This window comes from Bos indicus, chromosome 7 (assembly GCF_029378745.1).
Source record: "Bos indicus isolate NIAB-ARS_2022 breed Sahiwal x Tharparkar chromosome 7, NIAB-ARS_B.indTharparkar_mat_pri_1.0, whole genome shotgun sequence".
In the NCBI taxonomy this organism is placed as follows: domain Eukaryota; kingdom Metazoa; phylum Chordata; class Mammalia; order Artiodactyla; family Bovidae; genus Bos; species Bos indicus.
Window position 1 is genome coordinate 56661975 of NC_091766.1, and position 27134 is coordinate 56689108.

The 27134-nt window shown below is 42.0% G+C and overlaps 1 protein-coding gene across 5 annotated transcripts in view; it reads right to left on the reverse strand.

The window, feature by feature from the left end:
- The window catches only part of PRELID2 (PRELI domain containing 2), a 586088-nt gene that overhangs the window by 533362 nt on the left and 25592 nt on the right, over window positions 1-27134 (reverse strand). For all 5 annotated transcript variants that reach the window (XR_011567718.1, XR_011567719.1, XM_070793740.1 and 2 more), the window contains one exon: window positions 12068-12173. Coding sequence is in view for 3 of the 5 variants with exons in the window: in XM_070793740.1 (XP_070649841.1) it covers window positions 12068-12173 (106 nt within the window). In the remaining 2 variants the exon portion in view is untranslated. The remainder of the gene's footprint in view (window positions 1-12067; window positions 12174-27134) is intronic.

Genomic DNA, 27134 nt, shown 5'->3' on the forward strand with positions numbered 1-27134 from the left:
GCAGCCTCCACTCGCTGCAACTTGAGAAAGCCCATGCCCAAAATGAACATCCAGTGCAGCAAAAACAAGTAAATAAAATTCTACAAGATATGTAAAAGGCTATTTACTTATGAAAATATACCTCTTACCAGAGAATTTCTCTTAATGCTAGTAATTATGTAAGCTTTTCTATGTGGCAGGTATGTTTCATATGTATGCACTCAAACCTTGAAACAACCCCGTGTAGGACTGTTATCACTCCATTTTAGAGGTGAGAAAACTGAACATCCAAGATGTCAAATGTGACATCTGAGAAATGAGGAAACCATTTACTAAGGGGCAATTCTCCAAAGCTTAACATTTGTTACACACACAGGCAAAACCTTGTTTCACACCAAATAATCTTTCTAAAGGCAGAACATACTAGGTTTTTAGTTCAGGAGTTGGCATCCAGAAAACGATTATTAGGATGTCTATAATTGCTTCAAAATATTCCAGCATGTGCAGCATAATATTATGGTGCACGTGTTATTCAAGTTGCATACCAGGTAGTAAGTTACCCTAACACAGGCTTCACCCTCCAGGCGTTGGCTATAAGTGTTCTAATCAGCAGTCTCACTCTACAGAAACCTCAGTTACCTTTATCTGAAAACACCAGAGGCTTTGATAATTAGCAAAAGAAATGTCACAACTGTGAATTTTTACTGTTAACATTAGTGGCTTACTAACTAGCATGATGGATGTTAGAAACGGACTTCATTAACTCAATTAATAGAACTTGAGATGTGGGGATTAGCTCAAAATTCTAGAGACACACTCAACGTTGCAATGAGGATTTGAGACTATTTAGCACCAGCCAACCTTAGGGATGGCACCCACAGTTTATGTCTAAATGGCCCTGTAGCCAGACACTGGATTAAAGATTCTGGCTACCTGATATTATCTGTAAACCAGCTGAATCTTGCCTTAGGAATATCATCAGCTCCTTCTTCAGGGAACGAAGCACCCAGAAGGACAGAGATGTAATAAAACTTACAGAACAGGTAAAGTTACTTTGAGCTTACTTGTAAATGATTAACAAAGTCTGCACGTATTACAGAACTTTTTTATAAGCTGGTAGAACAACTGTGAGGGTGCAGCTGACCCTCACCAATTATCTATTTCCAATAGGTACCAAAGAGACCTTAACTGTACATACAAATCACTGAAATGACTTTTCAAATGCCCATCTGGACTGCATATATAGTACCTCAGTATACTATACTATATACATACCACACACACACGTGTGGTTTGTATCTGTATATATGTGTGTGTGTGTGTGTATACACACACACACACGTATATATATATACATACACACATATATATAGTATACAATGGGCTTCCCAGGTGGCACAAGTGGTAAAGAATCCGTCTACCAATGCAGGAGACAAAAGAGATGCAAGTTCAATTCCTGGGTTGGGAAGATCCCCTGGAGTAGGAAATGGCAACCCGCTCCAGTATTCTTGCCTGGAAAATTCCATGGACAGAAAAGGTTGGTGGGCTACAGTCCATGGGGCTGCAGAGTCGGACAGGGCTGAGTGACTAACCACATCCACATAGTGTACAGTGTATAGTGTGTGTGTATATATAGATTGTGTATGTATCCATATATAAAACAAAATATATATATATACACACCAGTGTATACAGTATAGAACAGTATCTGTGGTCTCAGAGAATTATCTTCCACTACTGAAATGGATTTTGTAAGGCTCAAATAAGCTCACACCCTGAGGAAGCCACATATTCAGATCTTTTCAGCTGTAGCATGCCTAGTCCAGACCTTCTTCAAAATGACGCACAAATCGTTTGACTTGCCCACATTGTTTCAGTGGCAAATATTTCATAGGCTTTTGAATTCTACCTCTCTCTGCTTCAGCCTTCCCATCAACACAATAAGAATAATGATGGAACCAATAATGGGGCCTTGCCAGGACAGTGGCTCAAATAACTAATTATTTTATCACGCAGTGAAAATGTATTTCACAAACTTAAAAAAAAAGAAAAACCACCTCTGTGCGGGTGCATAATGAAGGCCCTGCGTTTCACAGCACTTGTATCATCCTAAAGTACTCGGACAACTGGGCCAAAAAAGAACACGTGCATGACAAGACTGTCATCTCCTGTATTATCTCCTGCGCCTCTCCCAGAAAAGAGTGTGATTTACAAGAACCACGTGGGAGCTCACTGAAAAGTCCCTTTGATTTTCGTTTGGAATTGGAGGGGTTTGTGGGGAGGGGGCGTTGCAGGGGTGGGAGTGGGGGATAATTGGTGATTGTTTTGTTTTGATTTGGAGAGATGGAGGCAAAAACTACAAAAGATAGTTACACTCATTGCAGTACAAAGTATGCTTTCTCAATGGGGACAACACTGAAATAATTTGTTCATGGGAGTGAATAAAAAATATCTTACACTTATTAAGTATTTAGCAAAGATATAATACAGTACATACACAGATCATTAGGATACCTATGGTAGTAATATTTCCTGAAGTGAGGGACAACTAGGAAAAAAATGCCTAAAAAGGATTAGTTGGGGCTGACAATAGAATGAAGACTGAGCAACACTGGTGGAGGGATGCCTTCTCAGGGCTGAGGATCACCTGCAGAGCCATGCCTGCCCCAGGGAATATCCTTATCTCTGCTTCCTGTTCTGAGGATTCCTGAGGTTGAACTTGACTGGCCTGGGTTACTTTCAGCTCTCTGTTACAGTTGCTGGCCATTCCCCTAGGGAGCAGAAATGTGTATGAAGACTTACAAGTGTCCCAGATTTCCACCAACCCCTATTTTCCCTCAGATTTTTCTGTTTCCTTAGTGTTTTGAGTGTGCTTGCTTCCCTGGAGGCATATGTATTTGGCATGCAGCATACTGCCTGTCCATGGCACTTTTTCAACACTTCCGGCCCATACTCTGTTGGCCATCCTGGGCCAAAATTCTCCACCAGAACATGAAATCAGCGCGAAGAGAGAGAAACAATGGCAGAGTCAAGAGACAGGTGCGCGCCCTCCAGAATGAAGAAAGTACCTGCATGGCATGCTTGCTAGTGTCATCGGCCAAGAGTGTAGCATAAAGAGCACTCACTTTCCTGAGAAAAACACACAGTAATGGTGCAGGCTACTGCTGTCATGGATAAAGATAGACTGCTACCTCAAAAAGAAACTTTCAAGCAGTTTCTTGACAAATTAAACCCAGAATTACTATACACTCCGGCAAAGAACTAAAAGCAGAGATTTGAACAAATAATCACTTGCCTGTGTTCACAGCAGCATTTGTGTCAGAAAGGCACCCCCCAATTGCAGATCTCAAGGTGGTGAAGGGAAGAGGGAAAAGCAATCAAACAAGTGCCCAGAGGCAGAAAGAAAAAAAAAAAGAGACCTCACCTTAGGGGTGCATATCTAGTACTAGGTTTTAATTTCTATACACAGAGATATATACTTCATGAGCACCTAGTTTTTCTCTTTCTGGAGAAAAAAAAGTCCCACCTTCATCACTGTTACTATGTCTGCTAGCCTTAAGCTCTAACCAACCCTCTTCCTTGAAGAAAGATAAATGCTATCTTTGTCTTACAGCAAACCACCAGAACAGAAAAACAAGAGGCCAACAGAATTGGTTAGAATCAGCCAAACCCAAGATGGCAGAAGACCAGCCCTCCAGCAGACCCCGAGCCTCGTGACATGCTCATGGCAACATCAGCATGCTCAGCAACACACCTGCTAAGCGCCATGACAGGGATCACCAGACACAGAAGGGAGAAAAAGAAGTGACACCCAGCTGCAGGAGGAAACCCACCTTTTCCAGAAAAACCAATGCATATGCTCCCTCTACCATTAACCCTGCCTTTAAAAATCTTGCTTTGATCACCCTCCACTCCCAGAAGTTGACTGTGAACTAATTTCCCGCTTCTCCATTCTCTGGCCATCAAAGAGTTTGTGCTGTTTCAGTCTCAGCATCAGTTTTGTTATTGGCTGTGTGAATCCAAATGGAAAAAGACCCTTCACCACTGAGGCAGGGGATTTCCAACAAGCTAGGGTCCAACTGGGAGTCCATACAACCAATTTGGAAACACCACCACGAAACAGCCTCAGGAATACAGTTCTAAAGGGAAAATTAGTTACCTAAAACACTCTAAGAAAGTAGGGAAAACCACTAGACCATTCAGGTATGACCTAAATCAAATCCCTTACGATTATACAGTGGGAGTGAGAAATAGATTTAAGGGCCTAGATCTGATAGATAGAGTGCCTGATGAACTATGGACTGAGGTTCATGACATTGTACAGGAGACAGGGATCGAGATCATTCCCACAGAAAAGAAATGCAAAAAGGCAAAATGGCTGTCTGGGGAGGCCTTACAAATAGCTGTGAAAAGAACAGAAGCGAAAAGCAAAGGAGAAAAGGAAAGATATAAACATCTGAATGCAGAGTTCCAAAGAATAGCAAGAAGAGATAAGAAAGCCTTCTTCAGTGATCAGTGCAAAGACACAAGAGGAAAACAACAGAATGGGAAAGACTAGGGAACTCTTCAAGAAAATCAGAGATACCAAAGGAACATTTCATGCAAAGATGAGCTCCATAAAGGACAGAAATGGTATGGACCTAACAGAAGCAGAAGATATTAAGAAGAGATGGCAAGAATACACAGAAGAACTGTACAAAAAAGATCTTCACGACCCAGATAATCACGATGGTGTGATCACTGACCTAGAGCCAGACATCCTGGAATGTGAAGTTAAGCGGGCCTTAGAAAGCATCACTACAAACAAAGCTAGTGGAGGTGATGGAATTCCAGTTGAGCTATTCCAAATCCTGAAAGATGATGCTGTGAAAGTGCTGCACTCAATATGCCAGCAAATTTGGAAAACTCAGCAGTGGCCACAGGACTGGAAAAGGTCAGTTTTCATTCCAATCCCAAAGGCAATGCCAAAGAATGCTCAAACTACCGCACAATTGCACTCATCTCACACGCTAGTAAAGTAATGCTCAAAATTCTCCAAGCCAGGCTTCAGCAATATGTGAACCGTGAACTTCCTGATGTTCAAGCTGGTTTTAGAAAAGGCAGAGGAATCAGAGATCAAATTGCGAACATCTGCTGGATGATGGAAAAAGCAAGAGAGTTCTAGAAAAACATCTATTTCTGCTTAATGACTACGCCAAAGCCTTTGACTGTGTGGATCACAATAAACTGTGGAAAGTTCTTCAAGAGATGGGAATACCAGACCACCTGATCTGCCTCTTGAGAAATCTGTATGCAGGTCAGGAAGCAACAGTTAGACCTGGACATGGAACAACAGACTGGTTCCAAATAGGAAAAGGAGTTCGTCAAGGCTGTATATTGTCACCCTGTTTATTTAACTTATATGCAGAGTACATCATGAGAAACGCTGGACTGGAAGAAACACAAGCTGGAATCAAGATTGCCGGGAGAAATATCAATAACCTCAGATATGCAGATGACACCACCCTTATGGCAGAAAGTGAAGAGGAACTCAAAAGCCTCTTGATGAAAGTGAAAGTGGAGAGTGAAAAAGTTGGCTGAAAGCTCAACATTCAGAAAACGAAGATCATGGCATCCGGTCCCACCACTTCATGGGAAATAGATGGGGAAACAGTGGAAACAGTGTCAGACTTTATTTTTCTGGGCTCCAAAATCACTACAGATGGTGACTGCAGCCATGAAATTAAAAGATGCTTACTCCTTGGAAGGAAAGTTATGACCAACCTAGATAGCATATTCAAAAGCAGAGACATTACTTTGCCAACAAAGGTTCGTCTAGTCAAGGCTAAGGTTTTTCCTGTGGTCATGTATGGATGTGAGAGTTGGACTGTGAAGAAGGCTGAGCGCCAAAGAATTGATGCTTTTGAACTGTGGTGTTGGAGAAGACTCTTGAGAGTCCCTTGGACTGCAAGGAGATCCAACCAGTCCATTCTGAAGGAGATCAGCCCTGGGATTTCTTTGGAAGGAATGATGCTAAAGCTGAAACTCCAGTACTTTGGCCACCTCATGCGAAGAGTTGACTCATTGGAGAAGACTGATGCTGGGAGGGATTGGGGGACAGGAGGAGAAGGGGACAACAGAGGATGAGATGGCTGGATGGCATCACTGACTCGATGGACGTGAGTCTGAGTGAACTCCGGGAGTTGGTGAGGGACAGGGAGGCCTGGCATGCTGCGATTAATGGGGTCGCAAAGAGTCGGACATGACTGAGCGACTGATCTGATCTGAAAACACTTTAATGATGATTTCTACAGAAGCCTCTTATGCTGGCTCAGCTGTGAAGGTTTATCAGGAAGTCAGGCTGTTACCGGAAAACATCACTACTTGGATATTAGAACTGAAAAGCTAACTAATTAAACTAAACCTCTTTAAAAAACTCTGAAAAGGCAAAAGCTAGCAGGAAAAATACATTTTTACTTTTGGGCATAATGAGAGGGAATTCAGAGGAACCACTTGGTTCCTCACTTTAAAAATTTAAAGTCACTTGACTTCTAGATAACAGTTCAGAAGTCAGCTGTGGACCTCCCAATGCATTCTATTGCCTTTTCACTCATTTACATACAAATGCATTAAGCACTGGCCAAGGTATAATGGTCAGGGAGGACTGGGTTTAAGGTGAATAAAACAGTCGTTCTGCCAAGTGTCTACTACTACTGTGAGCACTGCCATCAAATGGCAGAAGCCTTGGGAGTATTCACGTATTCTACCATCGCTTTCCCTGGGAAATGACTCTCCAACCATGATCCATGTAGTCATGACAGAGGATTAGCCATAATTATACAACCTGGCTTCTACCCTCCTGGCCATGCATGACCCATGGAAGGCCAATGAGAATCTCTTCCAGAGAATCTGGAAATGAAGAAATAAGCAGATAGCCTTTCTAGTAAGCCAGAAACCTACATAAGTGGTACACTTGGACTGTGGAGGCCCATGTCACCCTATACAGCCTGTGAAGGAGAGAAAGCCAGACTACAAAGGAAGAGAATCAAACAGATGAATAGACTTAAAGGCAAGACCTAAAGAAGGAACATTACCTGGTTCCTGGCAGCTCTCAGTTCCAATGCAGACCATTCTGAAGCCTGCCAGCCTCACCACCCTTGTTGATCGATACTGAGCTAGCCTAACATAAGTTTCTGTTATTCAAAACCAAGGAGCTCTAATAAATACACAGGGAATAGGACAACAACACAAATTCATCTAATACACAACACAGTGCTGAGGAGGCCAAATTCTGCTCCATTCATCTGAACACATCTTATATAGTAAGTGGCAAGGGGTAAGACTTGTTGATACAAGATGGAAATTTGAGTCCCAGTCAGGTGGTGCAGTGGTAAACAGTCTGCCTGCCAATGAAGGAGATGCCTGAGACACGGGTTTGATCCCTGTGTTGGGAAGATCCCCTGGAGGAGAAAATGGCCACCTGCTCCAGAATTTCTGCCTGGAAAATTCCATGGACAGAGGAGCCTGGTGGGCCACAGTCCATGGGGTCTCAAAGAGTTGGACATGACTGATCAACTAAGCACAGCACACTCCACCCTTTGCTAGTTCTGTGACCTTGAGTAAGTTCATTTAACCCACACTCAACACAGTTTCTGCCACAAAACAGGTGCTCAATACACACACACACACACACACACACACACACACACACACACACACACACACATATATATGCAAAATTAAGGAACATGGGGAAGCAGCCACCTACATGCTAGGTGCACTTATCTCAAGATAATTCTCATCAATAAAGTGGGGATAATAATGTCTACTTTATGTGTCTCACAGGATTACAATATATGCAATCACTGTATCAGTCAGTTTAGTTGCTCAGTTGTATCCGACTCTGGGACCCCATGGACTGCAGCATGCCAGGTTTCCTGGTCCATCACCAACTCCCAAAGCTTGCTCAAACTCATGTCCATCAAGTTAGTGATGCCATCTAACCATCACATCCTCTGTTGTCCCCTTCTCCTCCTGCATTCAATCTTTCCTAGCATCAGGGTCTTTTCCAATGAGTCAGTTGTTTGCATCAGGTGGCCAAAGTATTGGAGTTTCAGTTTCAGCATCAGTCCTTCCAATGAATATTCAGGACTGATTTTCTGTAGGATTGACTGGTTGGATCTCCTTGCAGTCCAAGGGACTCTCAAGAGTCTTCTTCAACACCACAATTCAAAAGCATTAATTCTTCGGAGCTCAGCCTTCTTTATAGCCCAAATCTCACATCCATACATGACTACTGGAAAAACCATAGCTTTGACTATATGGAACTTTGCTGGCAAAGTAATGTCTCTGCTTTTTAATATGCTGTCTAAGTTGGTCTTAGCTTTTCTTCCAAGGAGCAAGCATCTTTTAATTTCATGGCTGCAGTCACCATCTATAGTGATTTTGGAGCCAAAAAAAATAGTCTGTCACTGTTTCCCCATCTATTTGCCATGAAGTGATGGGACCAGATGTCATGATCTTTGTTTTCTGAATGTTGAGTTTTAAGCCAACCTTTTCACCCTCCTCACTGTATGATTAGGTTTTTAATAGGCTCAGAATTATGGGTGGGTCAAATAGAGACCCACTTAGAATAACCAAACAATATTTATTTATCTATAGCAAGGGCTGGTAAACTATAGCCCACAGGCCAAAGCCAGTCATGACCTGTGCTTGCATGGTCCACAAAAGTAAGAATGGTTTTTATAAATGAACATTTGCAACCAATATCATTGTAGGGAACACTAATTTTTAACCTCAACTCAGATAAACATACTGGTTCCAAATCGAGAAAGGAGTATGTCAAGGCTGTATATTGTCACCCTGCTTATTTAACTTACATGCAGAGTGAGTGAGTTGCTCAGTCATGCCTGACTCTTTGCAACTCCATGGACTGTAGCCTGCCAGGCTCCTCTGTCCATGGAATTCTCTAGGCACAATTACTGGAGTGGGTTGCCGTTTCCTTCTCCATATATGCAGAGTACATTGTGCGAAATGCCAGGCTGGATAAAGCACAAACTGGAATCAAGATTGCTGGGAGAAATATCAATAACCTCAGATATGCAGATGACACCACCCTTACGGCAGAAAGCAAAGAAGAGCTAAAGAGCCACTTGACGAAAGTGAAAAAGGAGAGTGAAAAACTGGTCCCATCATTTCATGGCAAATAGATGGGGAAACAATGGAAACAGTGAGAGACTTTATTTTCTTGGGCTCTAAAATCACTGCAAATGGTGATTGCAGCCATGAAATTAAAAGACGCTTGCTCCTTGGAAGAAAAGCCAAGACAAACCTAGACAGCATATTAAAAAGCAGAGACATTACTTTGCCATCAATGTCCATCTAGTTAAGGCTATGGTTTTCCAGTAGTCATGTATGGATGTGAGAGTTGGACTATAAAGAAAGCTGAGCTCCGAAGAATTGATGCTTTTGAATTGTGGTGTTGAAGAAGACTCTTGAGAGTCCCTTGGATAGCAAGAAGATCCAACCAGTCAATTCTAAAGGAAATCAATCTTGAATATTCATTGGAAGGACTGATGCTGAAACTGAAACTCCAATACTTTGAAGCGAAGAACTGGCTCACTGGAAAAGACCCTGATGCTGGGAAAGATTGAATGCAGGAGGAGAAAGGGACAACAGAGGATGCGATGGTTGTATGGCATCACTGACTCGACAGACATGAGTTTGAGTAAGCTCCGGGAGTTGGTGTTGGACAGGGAAGCCTGGCATGCTGCGATCCAAGGGGTCGCAAAGAGTCAGACACTACTGAGCGACTGAACTGAACAGGTAAACATTATCTCTCCCCAAAAATAATTCCATTTTTTAAAGAATTATATGCTTAGTAGACTTGTATTATAAAAACTATACTCAATTACTATCATTATATTTTAATTTTTTCAATTAAAAATATGTGCAAATTTATTTCTCTTGTTACAAAGCACCTACACAGTATTTTGATGTTGTCTCTTGGCCCATAAAGTCTTAACATGTTGCCTATCTGACTCTTTACAGAAATGAATTAGGAAAAGGTGACCCACTCTAGTCTTCTTGCCTGGAAAATTCCATGGCCAGAGGAGCTTGGCAGGCTATAGTGCGTAGGGTCGCATAGAGTTGGACATGACTCAGCACACATGCACTTTACAGAAAAAGTCTGCCACTTCTAATCTAAACAATGTCCAAGAAGTCAACTCAGTCAGGGACACGGCAACAAAGTTATTTTTCTCATCAGCACTATTATTCTTAGACAGCAATTTTGCAGAACATGGGGCTGTTTACAAATGCATTATTTTGCAGTATAGCAGGAAAAATCTGCCATAATGTCTGCCAAAATGCCATAATGTCATAATAATCACAACAGCCCTTCCAGAAGCTCAAATACCTGCTTCAAGCCCAGGCTTAAAAAGGCAGGGCTAGTCTGGCCATGTGCTCACCAGGGTCAGGAACACATCATTAATCTCAACAGTATGTCTGTGCAGTACAGTACAGTACCAAATACTCATTCATCACCCTCAGCCTCTCAGACTAACACGTTGTGGTCCAGGTTCATTACTGAACCTAGATCTGCAAGACAAAAACAAAGGTTCATTACCCAGAAATTCTCTGGGGTCATAATGATAGATCTGTAGACCAGCCATTAAGTCTGCCCCAAAAACAAAACTAGGTAACATATGCATCGGACCTGAGCAAACCATGGAAATAAGTAATTATGTCCGTCATCATAATTAATAACAATAATAATGACAATTAAACAATTTTTAATATAATAAGGGCTTCCCTGGTGGCTCAGATGGCAGAGTCCACTTGCAATGCAGGAGACCCAGGTTCGATCCCTGGGTCGGGAAGATTCCCTGGAGGAGGGAATAACTACCCACCCCAATATCCTTGCCTGGAAAATTTCATGGAAAGAGGAGCCTGGTGGGCTAAATAATAATAAAACAATTCTAAACTATTTACACTTGCAGTAGGCATGTAAAGGTGCATGAGAAATGGACTTTCCTAGGCAAGAAAATAGGATATAGCAATCTTAGATGTAATGCTATACAAAACAGGTGAAAAACAGAATAGTTTGGGACTTCCCTGGTGGTCCACTGGTTAAGATTTTGCCTTCCAATGCAGGGGGTATGGGTTCAATCCCTGGCTGGGGAACTGAGATCCCACACGCAGCAGGGTGTGGCCAAAAATTAAAATATAATACATGAATACAACATTGTAAATGAACCAAAAAAATTAAAAACAGAATTGTTCTACTTAGAACAAGGTAACAGGACCACAGAACTCCAGGGTGGCCTCTGAACACCATTCATGGACACCTAAGCTCCCACAAGTACAGGGGTTGAAAACCATAATAAAAGATAATCAGGAGCTCCAGAGGTACGTCTTCTTCATCCACAACATCAGGACAAGAATAACAGCTATTTCCAAAATTTGCGAGCATTAAGTGAATTAATGATTAAATATTCTTTTTAGTGAGTAGCACATGGGAAGTGAAGTGAAGTGAAGTCACTTCAGTCCTGTCTGACTCTTTGCAACCCCGTGGACTGTAACCTACCAGGCTCCTCCGTCCATGGGATTCTCCAGGCAAGAATACTGGAGTGGGTTGACATTTCCTTCTCCAGGGGATCTTCCCAACCCAGGGATTGAACCCGGGTCTCCTGCCTTGCAGGCAGACGCTTTAACCTCTGAGCCACCAGGGAAGCCCAACACATGGGAAGCACCCCGTAAATATTAGGTATTATTGTCATTTTTACTAAACAGTTGTCATCATATTATATATACTGTAAACATAATTATTCACTTTGATTTATTTCTCTTCATTAGACTGTAAGTATTCCCATATTATTACATATTCTTCATTGGCCTATTTTTAATTTAATGAGACGCAAATGGCACTTTGGTTTCACTTTGATTTGGATTCACGTAATAATTAGTGAGGGTAATTATCTTTGTATATATTTGTTTATTAACTATATTTTTTCTTGTTACGTCTGTTCAAGAATCTTGTTCAAGAATCCAATGGGAAACTCCATAATTTCTTAAAATTAATATTGATTAAGAGTGAAAGGACGCTTACCTTCTGGACACCCTGTCTTAAAAATGACCTAGCAAAAGACTCCAAAACGCAGTTGAGAAAACCAGCCCCTGTGATTGAAATCCTGCCTTTCTGAATGAACTCTGTCCTGCAAAAAAACAAAAATATACACCCTTGGTGTCATTTCTATATTTGAATATTTAAATTACAGGGATTTCCAACAGCATAATTACCATTTATAATCAACACAAAATAATATCCATAGTAATTCAATAATTGCCTATTAGGACAAAAGATCTTCTTAAAAAGAGACTTCTAGTTTATATAATATAAGCAATGTATTATACTCAAATTAAAAACTATTCATTTCAAATTGCTAAGACAGTATATCTTTAAAGTCTTCACCATGCACAAAAAAACTGTCACTATGTGAGGTAATGGATGTGTTAACTAACCTTATTGTGATTATTTTGTAATATATACATATTTCAAATCATTACACCATACATCTTAAACTTACACAATATCACATTCCAATTACATCTCAATAAAGCTGGAAAGAAGAGAAAATAAATGGGCACATTATTCTGGTTATAAAACCTATATAAAACACAAGTTTTATTTATACCTAACAAACATTTAATGATTAAAATGTGATAGGACAGTCAAAAAGCTTTAAGAATCTCTACTACAATAAATTTGACTGATTCTAAGTAAATATACTCTGGAATGAGAAGTCAAGTGGGCCTTAGGAAGCAATACTACAAACAAAGCTAGTGGAGGTGATGGAATTCCAGTTGAACTATTTCAAATCCTGAAAGATGATGCTGTGAAAGTGCTGCACTCAAAATGCCAGAAAATTTGGAAAACTCAGGAGTGTTTGCAGGACTGGAAAAGGTCAGTTTTCATTCAAATCCCAAAGAAAGGCAATGCCAAAGAATGCTCAAACTACCACACAATTGGACTCACCTCACACGCTAACAAAGTAATGCTCAAAACTCTCCAAGCCAGGCTTCAACAGTACGTGAACCATGAACTTCCAGATGTTCAATCTGGATTTAGAAAAGGCAGACGAACCAGAGATCAAATTGTCAACATCCGCTGGATCATGGAAAAAGCAACAGAGTTCCAGAAAAATATCTACCTCTGCTTTATTGACTATGCCAAAGCCTTTGACTGTGTGGATCACTACAAACTGTGGAAAATTCTGAAAGAGACGGGAATACCAGACCACCTGACCTGCCTCCTGAGAAATCTGTATGCAGGTCAAGAAGCAACAGTTAAAACTGGACATGGAAAAACAGACTGGTTCCAAACTGGGAAAGGAATACATCAAGGCTGTATATTGTCACCCTGTTTATTTAACTTATATGCAGAGTACATCATGCAAAATGCTGAGCTGGATGAAGCACAAGCTGGAATCAAGATTGCCAGGAAAAATATCAATAACCTCAGATATGCAAATGACACCACTCTTATGGCAGAAAGCAAAGAAGAACTAAAAAGACCCTTGATGAAAGTGAAAGAAGAGAGTGAAAAAGTTGGCTTAGAACTCAACATTCAAAAAACTAAGATCGTGGCATCCAGTCCCATCACTTCACGGCAAACAGATGGGGAAACAACGGAAACAGTGACAGACTTTATTTTGGGGGGCTCTAAAATCACTGTAGATGGTGACTGCAGCCATGAAATTAAAAGACACTTGCTCCGTGGGAGAAAAGTTATGACCAACCTAGACAGCTTATTAAAAAGCAGAGACATTACTTTGCCAACAAAGGTCTGTCTAGTCAAGGCTATGGTTTTTCCAGTAGTCATGTATGGATGTGAGAGTTGGACCATAAAGAAAGCTGAGCTCCGAAGAATTGATGCTTTTGAACTGTGGTGTTGAAGAAGACTCTTGAGAGTCCCTTGGACTGCAAGGAGATCCAACCAGTCCATCCTAAAGGAAATCAGTCCTAAATATTCATTGGAATGACTGATGCTGAAGGTGAAACTTCAATACTTTGGCCACATGATGCAAAGAACTGACTCATTGGAAAAAACCCTGATGCTGGGAAAGATTGAAGGTGGGAGGAGAAAGGGATGACAGAGGATGAGATGGTTGGATGGCATCACCGACTCAATGGACGTGAGTTTGAGTAAACTCCAGGAGTTGGTGATGGACAGGGGAGGCCTGGCGTGCTGCAGTTCACGGGGTCACAAAGAATCGGACACAACTGAGCAACTGAACTGACTGAAGTAAATATATACATATATCCTCATCCCATGCTATAAAATATCTTGTTAAAATTAAGTCTGAGACAATTATCAGCTTGAGTAGATTACTTAGATTCTCTTAAGTCAGTTTCCTCCCCATATAAATTGGAAATAATTATAGCATCTTACTTTTACAACCAGTGCCAGAAATAAATAAACACATACATACAACAGGAACATGAACAGCTCCTGACACACAGTAAAGAACTTATTAAATGTTAGGCAGCCACCATTCCTAACGAGAGACAGACAGAAATAGGAAAGAAGCCTGGAATGACTTCTTTAATCTTTGATTAGAAAAGGAGGTGAGGGACTTCCCTGGAGGTCCAGCAGCTAACACTCTGTGCTCAAAGATCTCGTGTGTCACAACTAAGACCAGGCAGTCAAATAAATAAACAAAAATAAATATTAAAAAAAGTACTGCCCCTACTTTCTTATATCTCTAAGAAAAGGAAATGGGAGCCGCATCTCCCATAGGTGTACTTGGGAGTGTGTGTATATGTATATATGAACACATTCACTAAGAAACATATTAAGAAAATTATGAAATCAAAAAGCTGTGATTTGGGTATAGTAACTATTTTTACTATAACCCTTAATTTCGGAGAAGGCAATGGCATCCCACTCCAGTACTCTTGCCTGGAAAATCCCATGGACGGAGGAGCCTGGTAGGCTACAGTCCATGGGGTTGCTAAGAGTCGGATACGACTGAGCATCTTCACTTTCACTTTTCACTTTCATGCATTAGAGAAGGAAATGGCAACCCACTCCAGTGTTCTTGCCTGTAGAATCCAAGGGACGGGGGAGCCTGGTGGGCTGCCACCTATGGGGTTGCACAGAGTCGGACACGACTGAAGCGACTTAGCAGCAGCAGCAGCAGAAGCAGGATAACCCTTAATTAGATCTCTCTAAATCTCTAATAGCGGTAGCCTCCACATTTAGACGATGCAGACTAAAAGGAAACCTTCAGAATACTTCTCTCTCACTCCCTCCCTCCCTCCATCTCTCCCTCCTCCTCTCTCTCACATACATACAACAGTTATCCTAGCCAATCTCACAAATATTCTAGGCAAAGTAGCTTCCACCTCTTAGATCTAAGCCTATTTAAAATGATTTGCCCATGTAAAACTATATCCTAGTGACATTAATCTTTCCTGTCTTTGTTCCAGATTAAGTCAGAGTAGAATTTTAGTGATTTTAATATTTAAAAATGAAAAGTTGAGCAGTCCTACACTCTAGGGAGAAATGTACTCTTCAGTCTGCAAGGAAAATGTAGGTGAGGGATTAATATAAGTCTCACTTATATCATATTCTAACCAATATTTCTTTCCACCACTTTTGGGAGAAGTAAATGCTCAGAAAAGCACTCTCAGGCTTACCCACATATCAGAGAATAACAGGGCAGTAAAGCAGGGTCATGCCCTTGCCATCAGTGAGATGAGAGTTTATCCTATTATATTTTAAGACTTTCATAGAAGGAACTGCTGTATTTTCTCTCAATAACTCATTGACAAAGCATATCAGATATTTTCTTCTTAATACACGTAGCAAATCTAAATCCCTCATGCCAGGTAAGCCTTCATTTAAGTTCCAGCACAAAACACAGTAGCTTACACAACAACTTATGGTTTAATTTCAGCTCTTTAAAAAAAAAAAGAAAGAGAGAGAAAGGCAAGATGGATGGATGAGTATATGAACAGATAGACAAGTGGACAGAGCTAAAATATGAATAGACTCTCTGGGCATTAGAATTATAGGTCCTATGTATTTACTTTATTCTTTTTACTAATTTTCTGTAATAAAGATGTATTACTTGGCAATCACCAAAAATATTACTAATAAATCCTTAAGCATCATTTTCATATAAACAGTCGTCTTTAACAGGCTCTGTGCAGCCATGAACCATTTTCAGCATAGGGACATGCTAACTTCTGACTTAACTCCTTCATTTAAAGTCTCATTAAGTCACCTCTCAGCTTTCCTTTTCCCACACTACGTAACTCCAGTTCTTTGTGCTTTTTGTCCTATGACTTTCTCCTTGACCCCAAGCTTTAAGCATCTGATGTTTGACTCAAGAGATACGAAGATGATTCAAGTTTTCCTTTGCCTGTCTCTACTCAGCCTAAAGGAATGACTGCATCCATTCACTATGTTATATACTCACGGTCACATGCACTCTTCAAAAAACTGTACAGTAAAACTGTGTATTATATATCAGACACAGTATTATCTTCTAAAGTTGTCACTCTTAATATGTTTTCTTTCTTTTACACATGAGGAAACGGTGGTAGAAGTTAAATAACTTGCCTGTGGTCATAGCCTGCCATCATGCAGACACATATATACGGGCTCAAAACCCTAGCCCTGCCCCTATCTCAGTGAAGAAGACAACCATCGTCCCAGGCTATGAGATTAGAAATCTCAGCAACAGGTTACATGGCTCTTTTTTCTAATCCATCCAAACATTCACTCAGTCCCCAGACTGTTTATTTTACTTCTCAAGTCCCTCAACAGTCCATGCCATTCTCTCTCTTGCTGCTGCTACTGCCTGGGTTTAGCACAGCACTGTCTCTTCAGGACCACAACTGCCTCCCGATGGGGTTCCTGCCTCCAGCATGGGCTCCCCATAATTCACACTGCCCCGTCAGCTTCCTAAGTACATCCTGACCTTGTCTCTGTCCACCAAGGCACAGAGAATAAATCTTGCTTAGTGGAGATGCACCCACACTGTTACATGAAGCTGTTGTTGGTTTTCACTGCTGTATACTGTTCTATTGTTTGAAAACACTCCAGATTATCTATCCACTCTCCCAAAGATGGACATACAATATGGAATCAGTTTGGAGTTTTGTAAAGGAAACATTTATAACATATCCAGTTACATATGTACACAAGTGTCTCTAGAGTGTCTTTGCTGTTATTGTTCAGTCGCTCAGTCATGTCTGACACTTTGTGACTCCATGGACTACAACATGCCAGGCTTCCCTGTCCTTCACCATCTCCTGGAGCTTACTCAAACTGATGTCCATTGAGCCAGTGATGACATTCAACCATCTCAGCCTTGGTCGTTCCTTTCTCCTCCTGCCTTCAAACTTTCCCAGCATAAGGGTCCTTTCCAATGAGTTGGCTCCTCACATCAGATGGCCAAAATATTGGAGCTTCAGCCTCAGTATCAGTCCTTCCAATCAATCCTTCCAGGACACCCGCTGACTCTGACTCCACTCTCCCCACAGGAAGCTGATGCACATCGCCTTCAACAACATGAACCCTTTTCCCATGAAACATCTGCGCCAGCTGTGGGCAGCCCTCCGGGAGCCGCTGGAGGCCGAGCTGAACAAACTAGAGCAGCTCAAGGCCGAGCACCTGGAAACCTGGGCAGCCCAGGGCAGGGTCTGATTTTGTTTAGGATTGACTGGTTTGATCTCCTTGCAGTCCAAGGAACTGTCAGGAGTCTCCTCCAACACCACAGTTGGAAAGTATCAATTCTCCGGTACTCAGCCTTCTTTATGATCCACCTCTCACATCCATACATGACTACTATAAAAACCATAGTTTTGACTATATGGATCTTTGTCAGCAAAGTAATTTCTCTGCTTTTTAATATGTTGTCTAGGTTTGTCATAGCTTTTCTTCCAAGGAGTAAGTGTCTTTTAATTTCATGGCTGCAATCACTGTCCACAATGATGTTGGAGCCCAAGAAAATAAAGTCTGTCACTATTTCCATTGTTTTCCCATCTATTTGCCTAGTGGTCAAATATCTGGGTCACCGGACATGCACAGTTTCAACTTAAAAAAAAAAATGCCACGGTTTTCTAAATGGCTGGACTGGGTTGGTCAAAAAGTCCGTTCAGGGTTTTCTGCATGATGATATGGCAAAATCCAAATGAACTTTTCAGCCAACCCAATATCTAATATATATTTTTTCTTTACTGTATCATTTCCAATTGCAATGACTAGCACATGGTAGGAAATCAATAATGCATTAGGAACAGAAGAATGGAGAGGAGGAGGAAGGGTAAGGAAGAAGTAGGGAAGAAGCAAAAGAAGGAGAAATTTATAGTACATCTCAATACTTTGGTCAGGGAGATTGAACCAAATGTCTCAGGAGCTCACTTGTAGTTGTCAGTAGGAGGTAGCCTTTACCTGACTAAGAGATAAGCTGCTGTTATTGCTGCTGCTGTCATTGCTGCTGCTGTCGTTTCAGTCGTGTCCGACTCTGTGCAACCCCATAGATGGCAGCCCACCAGGCTCCCCCGTCCCTGGGACTCTCCAGGCAAGAACACTGGAGTGGGTTGCCATTTCCTTCTCCAATGCATGAAAGTGAAAGTGAAGTCGCTCAGTCATGTCCAACTCTTAGCAACCCCATGGACTGCAGCCTACGAGGCTCTTCCACCCATGGGATTTTCCAGGCAAGAGTACTGGAGTGGGGTGCCACTGCTTTCTCCAAGAGATAAGCTAGCCCAATATCTGGAAACTTGTTTAAAAAGGAGGCTCACTCATTCATAGGACAAACATATGCTACGCTAAGTCACTTCAGTCGCATCCAACTCTGTGCGACCCCATAGACAGCAGCCCACCAGACTCTGCCTTCCCTGGGATTTTCCCAGCAAGAGTACTGGAGTGGGTTGCCACCTATAACTGAGTGGTAAAGAAGCCGCCTGCTAATGTAGGCGACACGGTTGGATCCCTGGGTCTGGAAGACACACTAGAGAAGGAAATGGCAACCCACTCCAGTATTCTTGCCTGGAGAATTCCATGGACAGAGGACCCTGGTCCATGGGGTCATAAGGACTCAAACACGACTTAAGAAACTGAGCACACAAGAACCTGAGTCCCATCTTCATCTATCACTTTGTCCACAGGCAAACAGAATTCTACACAGAACACACTGGAATCATAACAGAGAGCACACAGCTCAAAGGCTGGAACTCCTCTGACAGTTTATACCATCAGTCTCGGAGGTGGGCGTCATGTAAAAATGTGGTTCCTTCTGAACTGGAGAAAATGAAATAGTTCAGAGGAAATATGGATCAGGAATTAATCCCCAGGGTGTGCAGCCACCAGCAAGGAATCCATAAAATGGCTGTTTCCAGGAAAGCAAAAGCTCGTAATGAGATCCTGTCCCTGAGTTACTGACTGGCTGGGTATGGCAAATCTGGCCTAATTGTTTTCACAATGGGAATTTAATTGAAGTGTCTTTGATGAGAAAAAAAAAGGTTCCATGGATACGCTTGAGATGACATCTCAGTTCTAACTGAGATGTTTTTGACATTCTGTAACCAACACAGAGGGGTGGCCCAAGGGACAAGCAGAGTCTGAGGGTCAGATTGCCTGCCCATGCCCTCCTAACCCCCTGGGCCTGACATTGCTGCAGAGACTGTCCTGCACTCCACCACACCAGGACACATGGTCCCCCCAAAGACTTACCAAATCCACCAACAAAACCGTGCTTCCTCAGGGCCCCAATTCAAATTACAGGGTTCTCAATAAGCACTAAGCAGTTTTTAACCTTACCACAGACCCACATAATGTTATACAGATTGCTTATATTTTATATTTTTATGTGTATTAAATATATATATACATGTATATTTATACAGGACATGGATAAGGCATGTGGCCCCTGCAGTCAGATGGCTTGGACTCATATCTGCTCTCTAACATAGAATGGGACTTGTCCACGTAGGTAAGTTCCTGAAGCCCCGTCTCCTCTGTAAAATGGGGTTAATCATATCTACTCAAAGGTTGTTCCAAAGGTGAATAAGATAATATGTAAGGTAATCTCAAGGTAATATGGTAAACATTCAATACAAGTTAGTTAATCACACTAACACTGGTAGTAATAATGCTATTAAACTGCTACCATATTTGCAGAAAGAGGGGCACAGTGTCTTAGAAAGTAAATGCCCACAGAAGAAATCCAGCTCCAGTAAACTCCAAAGTATTTCCAGTCCATCAGCATCTAGGTGGCACTCAATCCTCATAAACCACCTGGCAGGGAGTCCCTCCCTCCCCGTGCTGGCATTCAAGGCCCTCGGAGCTCCAGACCCTCCATCTTTCCAGCCTTTCCTCCCATGCTGCTGCTGCTGCTGAGTCACTTCATTCATGTCCAGCTCTGTGTGACGCTACGGACTGTAGCCCACCAGGCTCCTCTGTCCATGGAATTCTCCTGGCAAGAATGCTGGAGTGGATTGCCATGCCCTCCTCCAGGGGATCTTCTCAACTCAGGGATCAACCTGAGTCTTCTGCATTACAGTCAGACTCTTCATCACTGAGCCACAGGGAAGCCCTCCCATGCTGCTATCGCATATCAAATGCCAGCCCAGCAGCCACAGAGACGAAACAGTCTGCTGGCCTCTATAACCACCACTCCTAAAGTCCTTCCCCCTGAGCTGCTCTCTTTTAACCTATTCTAGGAACCAATGGGTTGCTATCTAAGTGATTAGCCATGAGCAGCAGCAGGGAGTAAGTAACAGTGGATCTCAGGAGCAGGAGCGGGTATATATTACAGGGCAGGGTGGCTCAGCCTCTTAAAATACAGCATTAATTTTCACAATCTGTCTTATTAATAGCCTGCTGTGGAGAAGCACTGTATTAATACAGTGCTTCAATACACATCTTTCAATTCTCACCATCTATCTTAGGACATTAGATAATATTCACCCCATTTTACAGACGAAAACACTGAGGCTTAGAGAGGCAAACTGGCTAAGGTCACACAAAAGTAAACACATGACCACTTTTTGAATCCACACAGTTAACATCTGTTCCCACATCCCTTCCCACAACCGTGTGACCTAGGAAGGTGCCTATTCAGTGCAAGTTCACTGGCATCCTGAGTGATAGGCAAAGCTTGACAATATACAAGTTTGTGGACTGGTCTAACTGGAGGCTTGTCTTGGTATACTGGGCCCACCATTGCGTGCATCCCATTCAGGCTGGCTTCAAGGATGTGTGCTCTACAGGGCGGCACAGTCCTCCACCATCAGAAGGGCTACACATTCCGCTGAATGCGCCACTGTCACTGTTTCAAAGTTCCTAACTCTTTTTTAACAGGGGACTCTGCCTTTTCATTTTGCACTGGCTCCTGCAAATTATGTAACTGTTCCTGATCCCATTTCAAATGTTGGTCTGTACAGCCCTGCCAAGTCCCTGGGAAGTTTTCTGAGATGCTTAGGCATACATACTTTAGTTTAGCAATACCTAATAAAAGCCTCAAACATGTGTAAACCTTTGGACCCATAATATCTACCTCTAACAATGGGCTTTGAGCAAAAAAAACCTTAGATGAGGGTATAGACCAGCCTACAAAGATTCTCATCACATGACTATCTATAAGAGCAAATAATGCAATTCCCAATAATTAAGCACATTAGAATAATTTTATCCAATAAACAAACTGAACAGCCATTTAAAAAAATCATTTTAAAGTGACACATTTAATAAGGAAAGACAGTCCCAAAGGTAATGTTAAATTAATGTAAAAGTCAGAATACCATGTACAGCATGTTACATGTCTGTAAAAATGATTTGTTCTGCAGAATAAGTAAATCAATTATAGCAACTACAGTATTCTCCTACCACAGAATGCTCCAGAGTAACGGGAAAAGAACAAACTGCTGATCCCTTAAGTCTACCAGGTGGACTGTCAGCAGGTTCCTGGCTACAGCCCCAAAAGACCTTTAGGTTGTTCTGCATGGCATCAATTCTTGGTTGATATTAATAAAACACTGTAATTTTTAACACCCAAACTTTTTATTTACTAGAGAAGAGTGGAGGAAGGGAAAGGAAGAAAGGAAGGAAGAGAAAGGAAGGGAAAGGAAGGAAAGGGATAAAGATAAAAAGAAGAGAAAGAGATGAAGGAAGGGAGAGGGAGGGAGGGAGGAGGAAGGAAATTAAACCAGCATCTCTGTTCCGTAAGAGATTCCAGAGGAGTTCATTCAAATTTCGCTAAACTTTTCAACAGGGTGTTTCTGCCAAAAAGTGTTTACTGTCTGCTGGAGAGCCAGATAATCAACTGGCCCTGCTTTATAAGATTAACAGGAACTATGCAGAAAACAGAGTTGCAAAAGGAGCGCCAGCTGTATGTCTGCTTTCCACTGGAACCACAGGACACTGATGAGTTATTATGGGTTCTTAAATCTAGAGGCTCCACAGACTTACCTGGAAAACGTTAAATATATTAATTCCCAGGAGCCAGCCCAGGCCAACAAAACAAGAATCACAGCAACGAATCCACATGTTTAAACACCCCTCAATGCTGCACTAATATACAACACAAAACCAAAGGGCAAAGGAGGAGGGGAGGAAAAATAATCAATAGACATTCACTAAGATATTTCAAAGCCCTTACTTGTAAATGGCACAGAACGCTCTCCTGGCTAAACACCATTGTTCCAGTTCAGTCATCACCACCATTTTCAATAAAACAGCTTACTGCACTTGTCAAAGTTAGTACCTTTAAGGCACCACACCACTCTGAAAACAGCATTTATTCACCATTACAACCTACATTATCTAGTGCTTTATACTCTCCAAGTGTAGACCATTCCCATTTATTATCTTATTAAATCTCCACACAGCTCTTGCGAGGGCATCCCTGGTGGCTCAGCTGGTAAAGAATCGCCTTCAATGCAGGAGACCTGGGTTTGATCCTTGGGTTGGGAAGATCCCCTGGAGAAGGGAAAGGCTACCCACTCCAGTATTCTGGCCTGGAGAATTCCATGGACTGTATAGTCCATGGGGTGGCAAAGAGTTGGACATGACTGAGCGACTTTGACTCACTCTTGTGAGGGAGCTCAGGCCAGCTTGAGCCCTCTTTCTGGAGTCCATCAGCAAGTAAATGACTAAGCAGGAAAAAGCCGAAGAGAAGTATTCTGTATTACCGGGTTCAAGATTCCCTCTACACCGAACTTCCCAACAAATCCTTTCAGGCTTCCCTGATCTGCACATGTCCCTCCTGCCAGCACCCTCTTTACTCCTCCTTATGTCCCCTTTTCAGCTCATAAGAAGGATTAGCTGGCACTCATTCAAAAAATGGCCACAGAGCCGTCTCTGTGAGCCCTGCACTGTGCCAGAGGTGGGGGTTCAGCAGGATGGGAAAGCAGAGAAGACCCTGATTATATGGATAACAATTGTATCTATTTCAGGGGATTCTTACTGAGTGAAAAATAAGGCTCCTGCCCAGATGCTATATTTACAGAAAAGGCCTTGGTTTTTCATGTTCAATAACTAGCAGCTCATTCTGCTAATTGTCTCATCGCTCATTGATACATGGGAAATTAAGGTCAATAGAATCAGAGGCATCTTGTTTGGGGGCATGAATACAGTGGGTTTTTTTGTTTTATTGTTTATTAGATAACAATACCTTCAAGCCCTTTATCATCACCATCAAGGCTTAGAAATAATTCCTAAGTAAAGTTGACAAAATCAGAATATTTTAATATATTTCAGTGAAAACAAGCTTGGAGGTCAACTAAAAAGGCCACTGTCAAACAAACACAAGGAAGTTACCTGTCAAATTTTCTCCTGGGGGAAAAAATACATCAGAATAGGGAAAAAATAGATACACAACAAGAAATGCCCAACAATTAGTCCCTAGAAACATGCAAATTAATTATACTATTTGTCAATCACCAAATGAATACTTGAGACTTGGGATGTTTTAATCCAGAAACTTAAAAAGTAAAAATGTTATATACCTTATTTAACAGCATGAAGAGTAATTTCAATAGTAACAAAAACTTATTGAACTAAGAACAGCTACTCATCTCAGTCATTTAATCTGTGTTTAAAGTTTTGATTTGGGCTTTTTTGTTTCTTTTACTATATTCCAGGAGGGACATTTTGGATATTTTATAAATGGCAAGTCAACATAACCAATGTTATTAACACACATGCTACTAGGCTGAAATCTCCGTATCTCAGAAATAAGGTTTGCAAGCATCAGTGGACAAGCCAAAGCTCTTAGACATGGACAGGTGAAGACATGGGCCATCACGATGCTTGATGCTGAGTATGGGATTATGGTCTTGTCACTCAAAAGCAAAAGAAACCCAGCTCTGTACTATCACAAATGGCATGAGTCTCCACTGACAGCGATAAAACTTAAATTCTGCTTCACGATAACAGGAACTTTTTATTTACCACCCAACACACACCGTTATGCTGAAAGGGCAAAGCCCAAGAAAATAGTTTTACAAGATGATTCTTTTAGAATTACATTACTTGGATAAAGTAAATGTTATTATAACCAAATCTTCTGCATATCAATTACATTTCTACATGGTACAATAAAAATCTGTTAATAGTAAGAACCAGAAACTGACAGAAGTACATTTTAAAGTCTAGAAGCAAACACAAATTAGCAAGAAATTAATAAGTTTATCCTGGAATGGAAGGTTTCGGAGGGCAGAAACCATGACTTTTCATTCTGAAAAATCATACAGAGTGAAGTAAGTCAGAAAGAGAAAACCAAATACTGTATATTAAAGCATATATGTGGAATCTAGAAAAATGGTACAGTACGGACACCAAGGAGGTGAAAGAAGAGGTGGAGTGAATTGCAATTGAATCAGATACACTACCATGTATAAAGCTGCTAACTAATGAGAACCTACCGTATAGCACAGGGAATGCTACTCAGTGCTCTGTGGTCTTCTAAAAGGGACGGAAATACAAAACAGAGGGGTAAATGTGTATGTACAGCTGATTCACTTTCCTGTACAGCAGAAACTATACCGCACTGCAAAGCAATTATACGCCAATAAAATTTTAAGTTAAAAAAAATCTAAAACAAAACAGTCCATTCTCCACTTCCAAGAGTAAATAAATGCCTGTGCCTGCTTGTTAGGTCACTTCAGTCATGTCCAACTCTTTTGCAACCCCATGGACTACATAGTCCACCAGGATCTTCTGTCCATGGCATTCTCCAGGTAAGAATACTACAGTGGGCAGCCACGCCCTCCTCCATGGGATCGTCCCAACCCAGGTGTCAAACTCATGTCTCTCATGTCTCCTACATTGACAGGTGGGTTCTTTACCACTAGTGCCACCTGGGAAGCCAGTAAATGGCTGTATCCTACTCTATATAATAAAGTACATTCCCACAAAAGTTGACTTTTAATTTTTTTATCTTGGGTGGATTCATTTTTCTATTCTCTGACGTGGCCCAAGTGTCACAAGCTGTGCAGTGCATTGCCCCCAGCATCTCTGACTTTGAAAATCCAGGCAGCTCCTTAGAGCACCATGCAGCCTTGGATCTACAGCAGGTGGGGTCACAGCATAAGCCAAGAAGAGAACCCAAAATCCAGGGCAATTCAGTCGGAGTCAAACGCCTATGGGCTTCTCAGGTGGCTCAGTGGATAAAGAATCTGCCGGCGATGCAGGCGACGCAGAAGACACAGGTTTGATCCCTGGCTCGGGAAGATCCCCTGGAGGAGGGCATGGCAACTTACTCCAGTATTCTTGCCTGGAGAATCCCACGGGCAGAGGAACCTGGCGGGCTGCCATCCACAGGATCGCAAAGAGTTGGACATGAGTGAAGTGACAGAGCATGCACACACACGTACAAACGCCAGCACTGACCCCTGCATGTCATGCTCTTCAGTGCTTCAATCTCACGCTGGAGCTAAAAGAGAAGGGTTCCTACTCCCATGACTCTCGAATTGAGGGACTTATAGCCCCAGAGATGGTGAGCCTGCAGAATGTAAAATCACATGAAATACTTCCCCGAAACATAATGGGAAACAACCATAATGTTTCAACATTAAAACAGTACACGCTCAGGATTAGAATCAAAAGTTACATGAATTTTTAAGAAGATGAGGATAATAGCAGCAATAAAAGTCATGATGCTGAGCACTAATATTTATTGACCATTATTGGCAGGCACGGGTTTCCCTGGTGTCTCAGAGGGTAAAGAATCAGCTTGCAATGCAGGAGATACACATTGAATCCCTGGGTCAGGAAGATCCCCTGGAGGAGGAAATGGTAACCCACTCCAGGATTATTGCCCGGGAGGAACTTTCCTGGTGGTCCAGTGGTAAAGAATCTGCCTTCAATGTAGGGGATGCAGGTTCCATCCCTGATCAGAGAACTAAGATCCCACATGCTGTGGGGCTACTGAGCATGTGCTCTGGAGTCCTCATGCCAGAACGAAGACCCACTCTAGTATTCTTGCCTGAAAAATCTCTCAGACAGAAGAGCCCAGAGGGCTACAGTCCATGGGGTCACAAAGAGTCAGACATGACTTAGCAAGTAACACTTTCACTTTCACTTCACTTTCATAGGCAAGCACTGCTCTAAGCTCCCTGTGTGTATAATCGCATTTGATCCTCACAGCAGCCCTCTGAGATAAGGATATTATCCCCAACATACAGATGAAGAAACTGAGGCTTAGAGCAGTGAAGTACATTTTGCAAGGACATATATTTTGTTTCCAAGGTTGTTTCTAACCCCAGAATCTAGTCATTTACTGTGACACAGGACAGGAAAGACCTTGCACAGGCCTGGAGGAGCCAGGCTGGTTGTGCAATGAAGCAGAGCTATGATACAAACAAAGGAGCCAGGTATGGAAAGACGAGAGACTGTGAGGGTGCCTTAGGGCTTGCTTTCCAGCTCTGGTTCCTGTCTCTTGGGAGGCCTGATGACTGGTACAGAGCTACCTCTGTATTCACTTACTGAAGTAAGTTTCCATCACTTCCCAAAGCATAACGGAGACAGTGGGTGCCATGTTGAAGAGGAAATGTGAAGAGGAAAAAAGGTGTGCAGTGGTCTTTCTTACTACACTCCAGTGGTGTGTACGCAGGCACCCCTCCATCTTCTACGCAGCTCGTGTGTTTCAGAGGGAAGA